A 16,717-nucleotide genomic window follows, 5' to 3' on the forward strand; every position below is an offset into this window, starting at 1 on the left:
GAAGGGAGACTGGCAATCTAAAAATAAAATACTCTTTTAAAAGAAACTTTTATTACTATTGCCAGCGTATGCCAACATTTTCAGAAGTGGATGCCTAAAGTTAGGCACCTAAATATATACTTAGGCACTTTCAACTAAAGTGACCTGATTTTCTTATGTACTGAGCATTAACTGTTCCTATGGACTTCAAGCTATGGTCCTATCCCATCTTGATTACCACCTCCTCCTAAATGGCATCCTGATGCTCACCTTGCTTCAACTCCAAACCACCGAATACTGCTGTGAAAATAATCTTTTCCCTTCTGTTTAGAGCATGCTAATCCCTAATCAAATCCTGTCACTGGCTTCTACCCACCTTCGGTTTTTAGCACTTCTGGACAACAGGTCACTTATATTTACATGTCCAAATATAGCTTTCGGTGACTAAATTTAGGCTGAAGTTTGGAAGTTGACTTTCAGTTATAACTGAAATAATCAAGTTACTTTTTACTATTTATACTGTTCTACTTTTCGCACTTTCCACCCCAACACCGGAAAATCAATGAAGTCAGTTTCACTGCATAATTGTTTTCACTTCCAGATTCTCAGTGCTCTAACGTTTAGGTTGCAAACGCTGCAATGGAATGTTTACTTGCTTAAAACAACTGTTGGGATTTTACAAAAGCAAGCTTGCTTTTACAAAATGTAAAATTTGGACCAAATCTGTGTAAACAGTGCCTATTTAAAGGGGCATGAATATCAGTGAAGTACAATATACGTAAGTAATAGAAGACTAGTAGAGTAAAGCTCAAGGAAAATTCAGATATAAGATTAGGAAAAAAACCAAAAGAGCAACATAGCCTGAAGGAACAGATAAAACTGTCACATATCAACATGGCTTTTCAACAAGGAGTATGGATACACAGTATAGGAGAGGGGTATATATTATGTGGTACAGTTTTTTTAAATGCAAAGTCCCCTTCACTTCAGAGCAATAAGTTCTATCATATCAACAATCCTTGGAATGAAGCTTCCCAAGGACAACAGCCTCAAGGGATATGGGGGAATTTGTGATTTATGTTAATGAGTTACAAGTGTTGCCTAAGAACTTCATGAAACTTCAAGGCAATTCAAATAAAACAAGAGGAAAAAAATCAGCACCCAACTCTGCCTTCCTTGCTCCGCCTCTGTTCGGAACTAAAAGCTCAGTGTCATTTGACTCCTCTCACTCCTTTCCTTTACTTATCCCCTCATATCCAGCCCACTGAAAAACCCTGTTTCTGTCTTTACATCCTTGAAAATCAGTCAATTCCTCTCCAGTCGTATAGTCCTTGGTCCTCTCCCACTTTGACTATTCCAAGCTCTTTTGTTGCCCAGTTCTCATCTTGCTCCACTGCAGGCCATACAAAATAATGCTATGAAGAGCTTTTTTTCTTCTCCAGCCTCTTCGATTGTAAGTCTCCTAATCAAATCCCTTCAATAGCTTCTACTCCTCTTCTGCATCAAGCTCAAGACTCTGTCTCTCAGATGGTAGGTTCTGCCTAACCCAACCTCTGCTTACATTTCTGTTCTCATGAGTATCTTCCCCCCTCCCAACTCTTCATGCCTTCCTCTTAATTGCTCTCTTCATATCTATACCTCTTCTCATCTGACCGCCTTCTATGCTGACCATTTGTAACATTGTGAGATAACCCCACTGCCAGTCAGCCCTCCCTTTACACACATCCTTTTCATGTAGCCTTTCAACAAGAGAAAGTTTGTAAAACCCATTTAGAAACATGAAAGATGCAAAATAAAATCCTGCTATCCTTTGAGAAATGTCACCCGGGGAGCAATATTGCTCTCTCTTTAGTCACGGCTGCCTGTTCGCAGCCCATTTCCTTCCCCACCATTGCCAGTTTTGTTACGCTTGGGTTTAATTAAGCATCTGATCCTGAAAAGTCTTCAGTGGGACTACTTGCCTGGGTATGGAGAAGATCCAGGGATCTTATATTTAATTTAAAAATATGCAGTAGCTGTTCTATTGAAAACATCATCATTCCAAATTCAATCATCATTTTACTTCAGCTTACATTAATTATGTCATTGCTGCCAACGCCTTTGTTTCACAATACTTTCTGAATTGTCATGTAACAGCACCACTACCTAACTGGCCAGGTGATATCAACATACAAGATACCTGAAAGACTGGGTGGAACAGACCAATAGGGACTGGGGGGGGGAAGGGGAGAGAGAATAGGAAGCAAGAATGAGCCAAAGCCATAATGAAAACACATATTTTTACTGGTTAAATTGGTCTTAATGGATTTCTGAGCCTCTGATTAAAAAAAAAAAAAAAAAAACAGAATGGCAACCATCTAATGGAAGAAGTTCTTGATTGATAGGTAATCCATTCAGCTCATATGCTAGGCTTGTTTCCTGTAGCATTGTAACAGGGTGCTGGCCAGGAGGTCCTGAGCCAGGCCCGTTAGCCCAACTCCAATTAAGAAGTATTAATTGGGCTGGCTGAGTATGCCACACCTAATAGCTAGAAGAAAGCACCTGCGGGCCTTATTAGCTAGGGAGCTATATAAGGCTGGCAGGAAGGAAGTGAAGAGGGAGGGAGAAGGGGGGAGGGAGAAGGAAAGGTGGGGAAGAGAAAGGAGAGGGAGGAGCCAAAAGGCTGTGTATCCCTGCTGGCTGGAGAAGCTAGCTGTCCTCCAGGTTGCTGGTTTGGAGCAGACTGTAAATAGAAGGTGGTAGGAGCTGACACGGAAAATAAAAAGCACTGATGATTGCACTCAGAAGGGGTCTCTGGCTGATTTGTTGCGAGGGCGAGTGAAGGCCTTATTACAAGCATATTTTGTATTACACCTTTACCTCGATATAACGCTGTCCTCGGGAGCCAAAAAATCTTACTGTGTTATAGGTGAAACCATGTTATATCGAACTTGCTTTGATCCGCCGGAGTGCACAGCCTCGCCCCTCTGGAGTGCTGCTTTACCGCGTTATATCTGAGTTCATGTTATATCGGGGTAGAGGTGTACTTGCTCTTATCTTATTTTAAAGATCCTGTTATTAACGTAACATTTCACACAGCACCAGTACTCTTATTTCCAATACCAAAGTAACACGCCAAAAATATTTTAAAATGGAATGATTCACATTTGAAAACAAAGTCCAATAGTTTGAAAATTCAGAATTGCTCTGCCAGAACTTCAGTAATTCAGGCATTGTTCTCTTACTTAGATGGCTCACAACCTGGTCCTTAATACCCAATGCACAAGGGAGAAGGCGGGCACAAGGACCCCTTTACAAACTCCATCCTGATTGCCCGCATTATGCGAGGGTGAGGACAGGCAGGAACACCACCCCACTCCCTGGGCTGATGGGTGGGGTCTGAGTGGGAATTTCCCCCAACCCTAGCCAATATGCTGTCCAGCACAGCTGCACAGAGGAAGTAATAAGTGTCAGGTATAGGTCTGGTGTAGGATACTTCCACCCCAAGGATGAGGAACCAGGAAGCAGAGTGCGACTGAATGGGACTGCTCGCAGAGCAACAATTAAGCCATAGTAAAAATAAGACACTGTATTTATGTGGTATCTTGTATGTAAGGACCTACTTGTTCTTTATAAATATTAATTGATTAAGAGTAAAGCCATTCCCCCCGCCTCCCTCCACTCCGTCTAAGATCAGTATTATTCTTGTTTTACAGATGGGTGATCCAAGGCAAAGAGGTGAAGTGATTTAGGGCTTGTCTCCATTTACAGTGCTACACTGTCAGCCGCTACATAGTTATGCCGACATAAGTTGGTAGTGTAGACCAAGTCTTTGTCTAGGTCACACAGTCAGTCACTGGCAATCAGGAGTAACGTTTCATAGTTTTGAATCCCCATTGCCAATCCTGCTTTAACTAACATAACACACTGCCTCCTGATAGACATTTTTAAAGTAATCTACCCTCTTTCTGTGCAAATGACTAAAGAACTTTATGATATTTGAGACACACTGCTAAGGAAACTCATCCACATATATATTTTTCCCTTTAAGGTGTTTTTTCTTCTTCATAAACAACCGTCTTAGAGAAATTCCAGAAGCTGGAACAGTAAGATGTGTACACATCTTTCACTATTCAGCTTTTGCCATTATTTTGTACTGAAAACAGATATTGGACCTGATTCTCCTCTCACGTACACCAGTGTAAATCAGGAGGTACTGCCACTGAAGTTAACAAGGGGCAGGAATCGCTCAGTGGTTTGAGCATTGGCTTGCTAAACCCAGGGTTGTCAGTTCAATCCTTGAGGGGGCCATTTAGCAGTCTGGGGATTGGTCCTGCTTGACCTCCTGAGGTCCCTCCCAACCCTGACATTCTAATATTTCTATATGTGGAGAATCAGAGCCATGATCCCGAAATCAGCTCTAAAAATTCATCCTCAGTTTCTTCTCAATGGTGTAATTCAATTAATCTTACATGGAGTTGCTCCTAATTTACACCAATGTGAGTAAAATCAGGTCCTCTCTGTAGCAATTATTCCATAGTTACCCTTCCTTGCTTTATCAAGATTTCCAACAATCAACCGGAGAGAGAGACAATACATCTAATGAAAAAAAATAAAAAACATCTCTGAAATTGTGTGGGGGGAAAAATCTCAACTTGTTATGCTTCCCTGCAAGTTTTTGTATTACAACATAACCCATAATAAAGTGACTACCACACTGCTACACACAGAGAACATTGATAATACTAATCCATAAGGATCTGATACAAACCCACAAATCAAAGAAAGTCAAAACTTGGGCTTCAAGATAGAAGTCAAAGATGGAAGAAAGCTGCTAGGTCATGCAGCCACCTCTCGGTCAATGCAGGATTATTCCCTGTGGTACATACTCTAGCACATGGTAGAGTTTAGTTTTGAAGGTTGCAAGAAATCTCTCTTCCTTATCACTTCCCTTAATAGATTATGTCCATAACCTTGTATTTCGCTGACAGGAAAAGAGTTCATCTCTACTCTACTGTACTTAAGCACCCCTCCTAAACTTAAGTATTTCACAGCACCCAGAGAAGCTGTTAAACACTCATAAGGCACAGAAAAGATGAGGTTCCTGCCCTGAAGAGTTTACCTTTTTAACACCAGAACCATATGCAGGGAATGTGAGTAATAAAGAGAGGGGTGAAAAAAGCACAAGGAATATGCAGTGCATAGAATCACCCATCATACAGCAACCACAGCAGCATCCAGCTAAATAAATCAAGGAATTGAAATTCATGTTTCAAACATTAGGGCATAGATGTTACAATAAACCACGCTCAGTCCTGAGATGATATTTAAAATCAGAGACCTTAAAAAGGAGAAGGTAATAAATGCAAACATTTTCCATATTCCATGTGGGATATCGTGGTGTGTTTCATTAACTCTTCTAGCTCAAGGTAAATTGCTCTCTGCACTAGACTGAATGCACAGTTTTTAGAGCACTAATAAACTTACCAAACTAGCTTATCTGCCTGATAAAGAAAGTCTGTTTTTAAAGTGAACATTCAAATATACAGGTATTCTGCAAGAGCAGATTTGTCTCCATGTCTCCTGTGGTATCATGGGACACAGGCTTTCAGGCAGAGGCTGTCCTCCCTGACCCATCTCTTGTACCACAGAAGAGGTGGATATAAAATAGAGATATAGGCCTTCTCCTAATGGCTGTCAATTTTTGCCCCCATCTGCTGATTTCTTTTCCATTTAAGTGTTTGCCACAACACCTTATCTCAGGCTACAGACATGGAAAGTAGGGAAATATCTGTGATGTGCAAGGCATGAGACATCAGTGGTTGCCACAAGCAAACATTATTTGCTTAATATGCCACACTACTGACTTGTCTCATCTTTCACCAGTGATGAATTTGGCCCAATCTTCCTAATTTCTTGCAATCTTATCCCTGAGGAGCAAAATGGAACCTCTTAATCACATAGGTTAGGTTTACATTGCAACAGGGACAGCACATGTAGCATAACTGAGCTAGCTTTGATCAAGCTAGCTTTTTAAAAATAGTATCTGTGGTGGTTTGGACTAGCTGCCCGAGTTCATACCTAGGGTCTTCGGTGGGACTGTACTCTGGCAACTAGCCCATTTTGCCACCCATGCCACTGTGGTTACACTGCTACTCTTAGCAAGCTAGCTCCATCAAAGCTCATACTGCAATCACACCTCCTGATTGCTGCGTAGACATACCCATAATCTTTACTATCCTAAGACTACGCCACGCCCAAACTTCCCCATTAGGCTGCATAATTTTAACTCCTCTCCCTGCTCCCATTTGGCAGCTTAAGCGAATCTCTGGGCTTGTCTACACTGCCTCAAAGTTCCAACTACTGGAGCATGAAAGGCAGGGCGCACCAAAGTGCTGCACTGTAACTGACCCATATGCACACTGTGGGCAAAGACTAAAAAGTTCCTAAAAAGAACAGGAGTACTTGTGGCACCTTAGAGACTAACAAATTTCATGAAGTTGATCGATTTCCACTCCATACGGCTAAATGCAGTGCCTTGCATAGTGACAGGTTTCAGAGTAGCAGCCGTGTTAGTCTGTGTCCGCAAAAAGAACAGGAGTACTTGTGGCACCTTAGAGACTAATAAATTTGTTAGTCTCTAAGGTGCCACAAGTATTCCTGTTCTTTTTGCGGATACAGACTAACACGGCTGCTACTCTGAAAAGTTCCTAGTTCACTTTAATGTAATCCTGTTTGAAGAGGACTATATTAATGGAAACTAGGAACCTTTCAGTTCACACCTGCAGTGTCCACAGGGGGAAGTTATAGAACAGCACTGTGGTGCGCTCGGCTATCCAGGCTCCCTTAGTCCAAACTGTGGTGCATCATAGACATAGCCTCTGTTGCCACTTAATCCCAGATATGAATTCTCACATTTATGAGAAAACTTTATAAAACTAATGCAACCTCTGCAATCTTCTGCCATGCAAAGGGTGGGAAACCGCAGATTTCTAGCATCATTCTTTAGTAAATAGGCAAACACCACAGCAATAGAGTTGTGCGAGAACTGGATTTTTGTTTTGGGTGAAGTTTCTTGATTTCAAATTTGTTCTGCTCTGGAACAAAAATAAATAAAATAAATAAATAATAATAAAAAAAATAAAAAATTTCCCACAAACCAAAATCCTGGGGGGAAAAAAATGCATTTCAGGTACATTGAAATGTTTCGTTTTGACAAAAGTGAAATGTTTTATTCTAGTTCCTACTTTTTTCCATTTTCTATTTTATAATATACAATTTTTAAAAACTGAAACAAAAGTCATTTTGAAACAGAAAACGGAAATGTTGTTTACCAAAATGCTTTTTATTCAATTTTAATTTCAAATTGAGTTTAAAAGTAGCACATTTCTGCAACATGTGACGTTTCAGTGAATCAGTATTTTCCAACAGAAAAACATTCTGTCAGAATAAATTCCCAGCCAGCTTTACTATTTATTGTTTGTTTACAAGAGGCAATGACAGGGCATTGCGGTTATAAGGTTTCAGAGAGTAAAGATGTGCCAAGATAGCAGCTCTTTCCATTTACCCATCAGTCCAAGTGCAGGATTTCTTCTAGCGATTTTTATTTTAAGTTTATACCTGTATTGAGCCATTCCTGAAAACAGGTCTTCCATTTCCACAATCACTTGGGCTGTATGGAACAGTAAATTACACTGGGAAGCAAATTTTAGGTCAATGAGGAAAAAAGTCAGACCTCATTAAGCATTTTATTTTAATTTAATATAACCAAAAAGACAGTGAATGGGATTGTGGCCCCTAAATGCCTAAATCCTTTTTGCAAATGAAATTTAGACTCGTAAATTAGTGAAGTATTGCAACACTCACGGTTGCAATGCCTAAATACCTTTAAAAACCTGTGTCTAGGTGCCCTGAGAGAAAACTAAAACCATTTTCCAAAGCAGAAAAAGAGCAACCGACAGCCCCGTCCCGCCCCACCCCAAGATTTATACAAAGAAAATACCAAAAATCCTTTCCTCAGGACCCAAAGAACTCCTTCCTCACCACACTTCTCAGTCCTCTGCAAATCCCACCCAAAACAGGCTTTGTAGAGTGCACTGAAAGTCATCAGGTTCAAGCTATTTTGAAACAAAGATGTTGGAAAGGGAGGAGGAATTTTCAGAGCTGACGGGACCCTCATGGAGAAATGCCCAGCCTTCAGTTCCCTGGTTAACACTTGCATTCTCTCTAGCAAATCATTGTTTGCATTTGTGCTGTTAAGCTGCAGTTCAGCAATGTGCTTAAGTGCATGTGTAATTGGAGCTATGCAAGTAATCCCACAGAGATCAATGGGACCACTTATATGCTTAAAATTACATACTTGCTTAACTACCTTGCTGAACTAGGCCCTGTTGGAATTAAGACCAGGATCCCTACTATGATGCTTGAACTATGGTATTGGCTTCACTAATTGCAGGAATAAATTGATGCGTGTGCTACTCCCTCTAGTTCTTCTGTCCTCTAAAGCAACTGTTTCAAGGAATGATTTCACCCATTATTATTAACCGTAAAGTATTAATATGTTATACATATATAGTAATTTTTGTCTGAGGATCTCCAAACACATTGCAAAAAATAGAAAGACTATGGTACAGCAAAGCAAGGTTAAATTATATGCCCAAGGTCACACAGGTTGAGTGGCAGAACAACAAATTACAGTTTGCCAAAGATTACAACAGAAGTTACTAACTCAGAAATCCTGACTGCTACTGGAGGAAGCTACATTGCCTAGTGAATGGAAACTGTACAAAGCCTCAATGATCAACCATGAAAGGCTTGTAAGTGGTTTCTAATAAAGATATTTATCATTCACATAGCTCCTTATGACTTCAAAGGGTTGAAAATCTTAAATAGTTAATGTTTGTACAACATCCCATGAAGTATATTTGATCAGAAACCATACATTCTGATCCCAGATCTATCACTCGTTCCTTGTCTTGCCTAAGATGTTCACTTAGCCTCTCTGCACCTTAGCTTCCCCAGCATGGGTAACAGGCAACACTAAGGCACAGAGACAAAGTGACTTGCCACAGGTGACCTAACAAGTCAACATGTATCCTCAAGTTACAAACATAAATCTAAATATTGGTCATGATAGAAATAAATACATGAATTTGTATTAAAATATTAAGTTCCAATGTATTTGTGACTTGTGATAATTACTACTACACCTCTACCCCGATATAACGCGACCCATTATAACACGAATTCAGATATAACGCGGTAAAGCAGTGCTCAGGGGTGGGTGGAGGGGGCAGGGCTGCGCACTCCAGCAGATCAAAGCATTATATTGGGGTAGAGGTGTACTTCTTAAGGAAGTGTTTTGTGTAATCAAACTTTACAAAATTCTGTAAAATACAATGCTTAATTCTGTATATTATGTATGCCAAGTAGAATACATAATAGCTTAAAACCATATTTTCCCACTGTCTTTCTGAACATTATTGTAGTAGCTTTCATGCTTTGCTCTGAGTGCCAGCCTGGTTATATGTTTCAATAGAGTTTTGTACCCTGCTGGCTCCCCCCGTTTTTGTTTCTTTGTTTTAATTACAAATCTGAAGTGATTTACCATGGTACTTTATTGGAAAATTTTAAATATTTCAAGAATGCATTTGACAGGGTGTCAATACTTGACCATAACTATATTATTTTCAAGCTTTTGGCATTAATTGTGATTGATCAATTTTATGAGATTCTATAAAGTAACCTCCCCCACAAAAAATAATCTAAATTATGAAGAGGTTTATATATTAGTTTTTAAGTGACAGATAAAATGCAGTGAGGCTGGGGGTAAACGGTGAATAGAGGCAGCATAGGATTAGACGCCATTTAACATAAGAGCGAAAGTCAGCAGCACTTGGCATATGGGTATGGATTTTTAAATGGTCATTTTTAAATGTAAAAATTCTGTTACAATGCAGGAATGATTTGCTGTCTTTGGCTTTCTTGGTGCATGTGAGGAGATACTTTCTACCAGAGATGAACGTGAACTCAGACTATTCATTTCTGACATCAAAGCCTAGGCTACTCTACAAAAATAAAGCTAAACACTATTCTGAAACGTGGCTGTGGGCAAACGATTTTTTCTTCTTTTGTTCATACACTCCAGAATAAAACTATGTCCTGGAGAAGCAGGATTTAAGCTTGGTAGATACCTGAAACATGGTTAGAATATGTTGGTCTTTTCTGTCCATGCAGGTAGGAATTAAAGTATGGTATCTGGCTTGCCCACAACTATGATTCATAATCATGTTTAGACGTTATTTTTGTAGTGCAGGCTGGGCATGGATGAGCTGAAGATTTAAATTCACTGACTTATCACATTTTTAGATTGTGAAATTACTCTTAGCTCCTGGCTGTCTTCAGTGGATCACCTTTGTTGTGAAAGCAGCTGCCACACCTGCAGTCAAACATGCTCAGCTACTGAAAACATTTTCAACAGTCCGTTATCATCAGTTATGGTCAAACTGCACATAATGCCCCTTCCACTTTATACCAAATACTGGAAGGCATGTTGTTCAACCCAGGGCATTTTTCAGCTGTGATTTGAATACATCTATGATACTGTAACCTAACACTGTGGATTGAATCCTAAATCTTCAAGGTCTCTGATAACATCAGCATGTTTACTTCACTGATGATTTATGGCTTGATTTACCATCTGTTACAGTTTGTAATAGGAGTAGAGACTGAAATGTGGGCTTCTGTAGGACACTCGGGATTGCTGTGAAATTTTTCTCTCCCATTACCTTTTATTTGAAAATAAGTCAGAAGTTTTTTCATGCAGTAGTTTCTCAATGTGCACTAGATATTATCTGAGGTAAGTTGCCTAAGATTTTCCTAATATGGTAAACAGGCAGGGCCCACTGAAATTCACAGAACAGGTTATCCCACCTTCCTAATTTTACATTTACAGAGAGATAACGTAGCAATAATATTTTAGCTGATTAACACTTTTTGTTGCCCATCCCACTTAGCCCATTCCACCTAAGTCACTAATTTTTAGCTAGAGGTTACATTCCAGCCTGGGAGCCATCATTATTTGCTGACATCTTTGAAGTGGGCAGGGTGGACAGGGCTGTGATGTTTTCACTTTCCTCTCTTATATTCTTCTCTCTCTATATATGTCCCTGTTTGAATTGAGTAACTTGTGGGATAGGTGGGATGGGTTGGACGAGGTAGGGTGGGAATGGGAGGTATCTGCAGTGGGAATATTTTGTAATAATAAATACTTCCATTTGGGGTGGTAAAAGGAGGATCTGGTACATTCCAACAACGTAAGAAACTGGCTTTTCAGAAGTATCTTTATAAACTAAGTTATCCCTGGCCAAATGGTTTATTGCTATTTATAGTGGATGTGCCAGAGACCCTGTGCCCCAAATCTACTTCCACTGAAACACTCCCTACAAAAGCAGAAAACATTCACGTGCATTGTATTGTAACATTTTGGCATTTGGCTTTCCAATGCATTTTTAAGAGTAACTTACTATGTCCTCATTCCCTTGCCATTGGCCTATCCTTTACTCCACTCTCACTTTCCCGTTATTCTGTATTTTAGTACATCATGTTCAGCGTTGCTCTTTTCTTTGTGTCTTTCTCCTCCCCCTCTATCTCCTCCTTCTCTTTCCTTGTGTTATCTTCTCTACTTCTTCTCCCCATGTTCTTCATCTCTTCCTCCTGCTCTCACTCATCATCCCACCAATTCTCTTTTCTAACCGATCCCCTCAGTCTCCCCTCCTCCGCCGCTTCTCTCAGCCCATTCTTTCCACCAATCCCGAATGCCATATCCCTTGATAAAATCTCTCCCTTTCTCCATGTACACTTCCCTCCTCCTTCCATTGACATGCTCAGCCTCATCCCATGGAATGAAGCAGGATGGGAGTGAGGCCAAATCGTTTTTTCTCTGTGGAAAGTTGTTTCTTGGAGGAGATTCTCAGCAGATCCTTCTCCCATGGGATTTTGAATAAGGCTGACGATGGCTCCCCCCAAAGCTCTCCTTGGCTGTGCAGGGAATGCTTTGGATTGTGATTGGTTCTCTTCCCCAGACAGAGCAAGAAAGTGCTGACCAAGGCTTCCCTTACAGTCCGATTTGGTCACATGAACTAAACCAATGTCAGGGAAGCTAGCCAGCCTTCATAATGGCTGTAGGTAAATTCTGATGAAGTGGGCTGTAGCCCACGAAAGCTTATGCTCAAATAAATTGGTTAGTCTCTAAGGTGCCACAAGTACTCCCGTTCTTTTCGCGGATACAGACCAACACAGCTGCTACTCTGAAATCTGTCTTTATATTTAAAGCTGTGAGTTGCTCGGTATTACTGCCTGTCATGCTGACCAATACTGTCTCATTGTTTCCTTGGACTCCCCCATCTCTATCTGTTGTCTTTAGTCTTATACTTAGATTGTAAGGTCTTTGGGGGGCAGGGACCATCTTTTTGTCCCATGTCTGTAAGGCACCTAACACAATGGGTTCCTAGCCTCAAACAATAAAAAATGAACACAATATCTGTGGGACCAGCTGGAGAATGACAGGGACCTATGGGCAGGAAGCCAAAATTTGCCCCATTCCCTGGAGCCTGCCTTGGGCCATGGCACTGCATATTACACAGGCAAAATGTGAAGTATGCGTGCAAGAAAGGATTTGAAATAGTGTCCAACTGACCAGAAAACATCCAGGTGGCCTCAATCACACACATCAAATCAAAGCAAAATGAAAAGAAAAACTATGTATCCCTCTTCCCTTTCTCAACTTCTGGTTGTTACCCCAGGTCTTATCTCACTTGTCCCAGGTCACTAAATTATATGTATTTAATGAGTAACAATAATCTTATCTCTAACACAGAGATATAAAATTGTTATTCATGTAATAGTGGATATTATATTTCACAAAAAATAAATTATTATTTAGTGTAAAGTAGTGTCTATAAGGGACCTTATATTTCTTCATTAGATCCTCCTTTTTTGGTCTGGTATGCTGTATACTTATAAAAAGAGAATGTTAACTTTACATGTCTATGGTGCTATATGCTATAGAAATATCTACTCACAACCTGCTTGTATCTCAGGGGGAGTATTCAAAAGCATCATGGCAGTGGCAGCATCAATGTCAGGATCTGGAAAAATCAACCAATAAATACATTATTTACAACTGGGCTAATCTTGTTTTTACCCCCCGCTAGACCGAATCTCTGCATCGAAAAGGAATAAAGATTAAATTATCCAAAATTTTATTTTGGAAAATTCCAACCTGTGATCAAACTTGCACGTGATTCCAAAACTACTGTTAAGTCAACTACACTGAAGTATATTTGTCACTGTACTGTATATGCTTGCGTGCACGGTGTGTTCTGTTATTCCTCTCAAGCTTGCTATTTAATTTCAGTGAGGAGTATTTAGTAGGGCTGTCGATGAATCGCAGTTAACTCATGCAGTTAATTCAAAAAAATTAATTGTGATTAAAAAAATATTTTGGATGTTTTTCTACATTTTTATATATATTGTATTCTGTGTTGTCATTGAAATAAAAGTGCATATTATTTTTTATTACAAATATTTGCACTGTGAAAGATAAACAAAAGAAATAGTATTTTTCAATTCACTGCATACAAGTACTGTAGTACAATCTCTGTGTCGTGGAAGTGCAACTTACAAACGTAGATTTTTTGGTTACATAACTGCACTCAAAAACAAAACAGTGTAAAACTTCACATCATACAAGTCCACTCAGTCCTACTTCTTTGTCTTAGCGATTGGCTGAAAAACAAATTTGTTTACATTTATGGGAGATAATGCTGCCCTCTTCTTATTTACAATGTCAACAGAAAGTGAGAACAGGCATTCCCATGGCACTTTTGTAGCCAGCATTGTAAGATATTTACGTGCCAGATATACTAAACATTCGTATGCCCCTTCATGCTTCAGCCACCATGCCAGAGGACATGTTTCCATGCTAATGGCGCTCGTTAAAAGAATAATGTGTTAATTAAATTTCTGACTGAACTCCTTCAGGGAGAATTTTATGTCCCCTGTTCTGTTTTCCCACATTCTGCCATATATTTCATATTATAGCAGTCTCGGATGATGACCCAGCACACGTTGTTCATTTTAAGAACACTTTCACTGCAGATCTGACAAAATGCAAAGAAGGTACCAATGTGAGATTTGTAGATAGCTACAGCACTCACCCAAGGTTTAAGAATCTGAAGTGCCTTCCAAAATCTGAGAGGGACAAGGTGTGGAGCATGCTTTCAAAAGTCTTAAAAGAGCAATACTCCGATGAGAAAACTACAGAACCCGAACCACCAAAAAAGAAAATCAACCTTCTGCTGGTAGCATCTGACTCAGATAATGAAAATAAACATGCGTCGGTCCACACTGCTTTGGATTGTTATCGAGCAGAACTCGTCATCAGCATGAACATATGTCCACTAGAATGTTGCTTGAAGCATGAAGGGATGTATGAATCTTTAGCACAGCTGACACGTAAATATCTTGTGACACCGGCTAAAACAGTGTCATGAGAATGCCTGTTCTCATTTTCAGGTGACATTATAAACAAGAAGTGGGTAGCATTATCTCCTGCAAATTTAAAGAAACTTGTTTGTCTGAGTGATGGGCTGAACAAGAAGAAAGACTGAATGGACTTGCAGCCTCTAAAGTTTTACATTGTTTTATTTTTGAATGAGTTATTTTCTGTACATAATTCTACATTTGTAAGCTCAACTTTCATGATAAAGAGATTGCATTACAGTACTTGTATTAGGTGAATTGAAAAATACTATTTCTTTTGTTTGTTTACAGTGCAGATACTTGTAATCAAAAATAAATATAAAGTGAGCACTGTACACTTTGTATTCTGTGTTGTACTTGAAATCAATATATTGGAAAATGTAGAAAACATCCAAAAATACTTAAATAAATGGTATTCTATTATTGTTTAACAGTGCAATTAATCGTGATTAATTTTTTTAATCACAATTAATTTTTTAAATGGCTTGACAGCCCTAGTATTTAGGTTTCATTACTAATGCTCTGTGCAAGTAGAAGTCATTTCATGAGTTGTAGTCAATGTATTGGGATGAGCTACTAGCATAGTGGAGAGTGTCAAGAATACTTGCATGGAATCAGACACAAAGATGACATTCGGTCATTTTCATGTGCCAATAAGAATTTAAATTATTATTGTGAGAAAGTGTTGGAAGCAGAAACCTCTAAAATCAGGAACAACAAAAGCAGTGTTTCATTGAAAGTACCTAAGTGATTTGCGTTCGTACCTATTGTTACTTTTAATATAAGCAAAAATTGTTATTTGGCTGCCGTTATTCGTAAATCGGTTTCTGAATCCATCATGAGCCATCAGTTGACAGATGGCAAGTTATAGAGACAGAATAAAATATGATCCTTTTATAACTATATTCACTTGCTTCAGACGCAGCAGCGCGGCTGCTATGGAAATGGAGGTAGCCATGACAACAGTAAACAACCCAAGAGCCGCCACTGAATAAGCTGAAAAGAACATCTGCCCCAGCAAAGCGTCCCAGCTGCCCTGGGGCGAAACTTGCTAATCGTGCAGTGATGCTGTGTGACAGAGAAAGCCGCCTATGTGATGTCCAAATAAATGAAGTGTGCAATTGAAGCAGACATAAAAATGCACGCCCTTGCCGATTGCTGCCTCTGCATTGCTAAACTGAATGACTAATGAGCTCATTAACACACACACACACACACACACACACACACACACCTTGTCAGTATTTATATTAAATTACATACCAAAAAATTCAATTTACTGCTAATAGCTTCATGGTATTTTATTTTGGGTATTATGTTGGAAAATTACTTTTTACTGTTAAAAAATACATTTTTCATACTTTTGTGTGTGTTGTTCTATTTCCAGGGGAGTAATGTGATGTAGTAGAGAGTTCTACAAGCTATTAATAATACAAATGATGCAAAGTGTAAAAGATTTTAATGTCTAAGAAAAAAATAAATTAACTCCACCTACAGAGAAAAAGAGTTTGATTCCAGCTTGAGTATATCATATCATATTGTAAATAGCTATAACAACTTCTTACATGACAATATTTAATATACAATTGCTGTAACAGTAAAGTCAACAAATGCAGAATCAGTTACAAAAAGTTTTTGCACCAGTTTGGTTCTCCCTGTGTTCTGACTTTCGCAGGTGCCAATGTATGGAAAGGCAGGTGCTGAACTTCAGATCACATCAGCATGTTGTACTGCCAAGGGTCACTCCTAGTACACGTCTCATAAGAGAGTTTACAAACTCACACTCATTATTAATTCTGAAAACAGGCCAAAGGCAGAGTTCTTCCCAAAAGTCAGCAATGACACTGAGCTGTTTGGAAATGGTGGTTTTAACTTTTGCACGTGACCCTTGGGTGGAACAGTGTGTTTAATACACCACATTTTACAGGATCGGGTTCATTTACTACTACAAATCTAATATTGTTTCCTTTAGCTTGACCAAAAAGGGAGAATGTCCAGAGGAGATTCATATTTAAAATAGAACGATCTTACCTGTGTTAAACACTAACTTAGAAAACAAAATTGAAATAATTGTAGTAGTTCGATGTACTTTGTTACTATTCATGTAGCCAGCTTTAGCCTTTGTTTATAGCGGATATCTATATGATTTTACTTTCTGGTTTTCTTAATTTAGATGATATTCTGGTGTTTGGGTAAAAAAGACTGTGGGGGAAAA

General features: G+C 39.2%; 1 protein-coding gene across 13 annotated transcripts in view; it reads right to left on the reverse strand.

The window, feature by feature from the left end:
• FOXN3 (forkhead box N3) overlaps positions 1–16,717 on the reverse strand; it is a 304,684-nt gene that overhangs the window by 20,155 nt on the left and 267,812 nt on the right. For 5 of the 13 annotated variants that reach the window (XM_005285379.4, XM_024103178.3, XM_008165711.4 and 2 more), the window contains exon 5: positions 13,041–13,106. The exons of 5 other annotated variants lie outside the window; for them this stretch is intronic. In XM_005285379.4, the coding sequence (XP_005285436.1) occupies positions 13,041–13,106 (66 nt within the window). The remainder of the gene's footprint in view (positions 1–13,040; positions 13,107–16,717) is intronic. 3 more of the 13 variants (XM_065593505.1, XM_065593506.1, XM_008165712.4) reach the window with 1 other exon arrangement.

This window comes from Chrysemys picta, chromosome 4 (genome assembly GCF_011386835.1).
Source record: "Chrysemys picta bellii isolate R12L10 chromosome 4, ASM1138683v2, whole genome shotgun sequence".
NCBI classification, from domain to species: domain Eukaryota; kingdom Metazoa; phylum Chordata; order Testudines; family Emydidae; genus Chrysemys; species Chrysemys picta.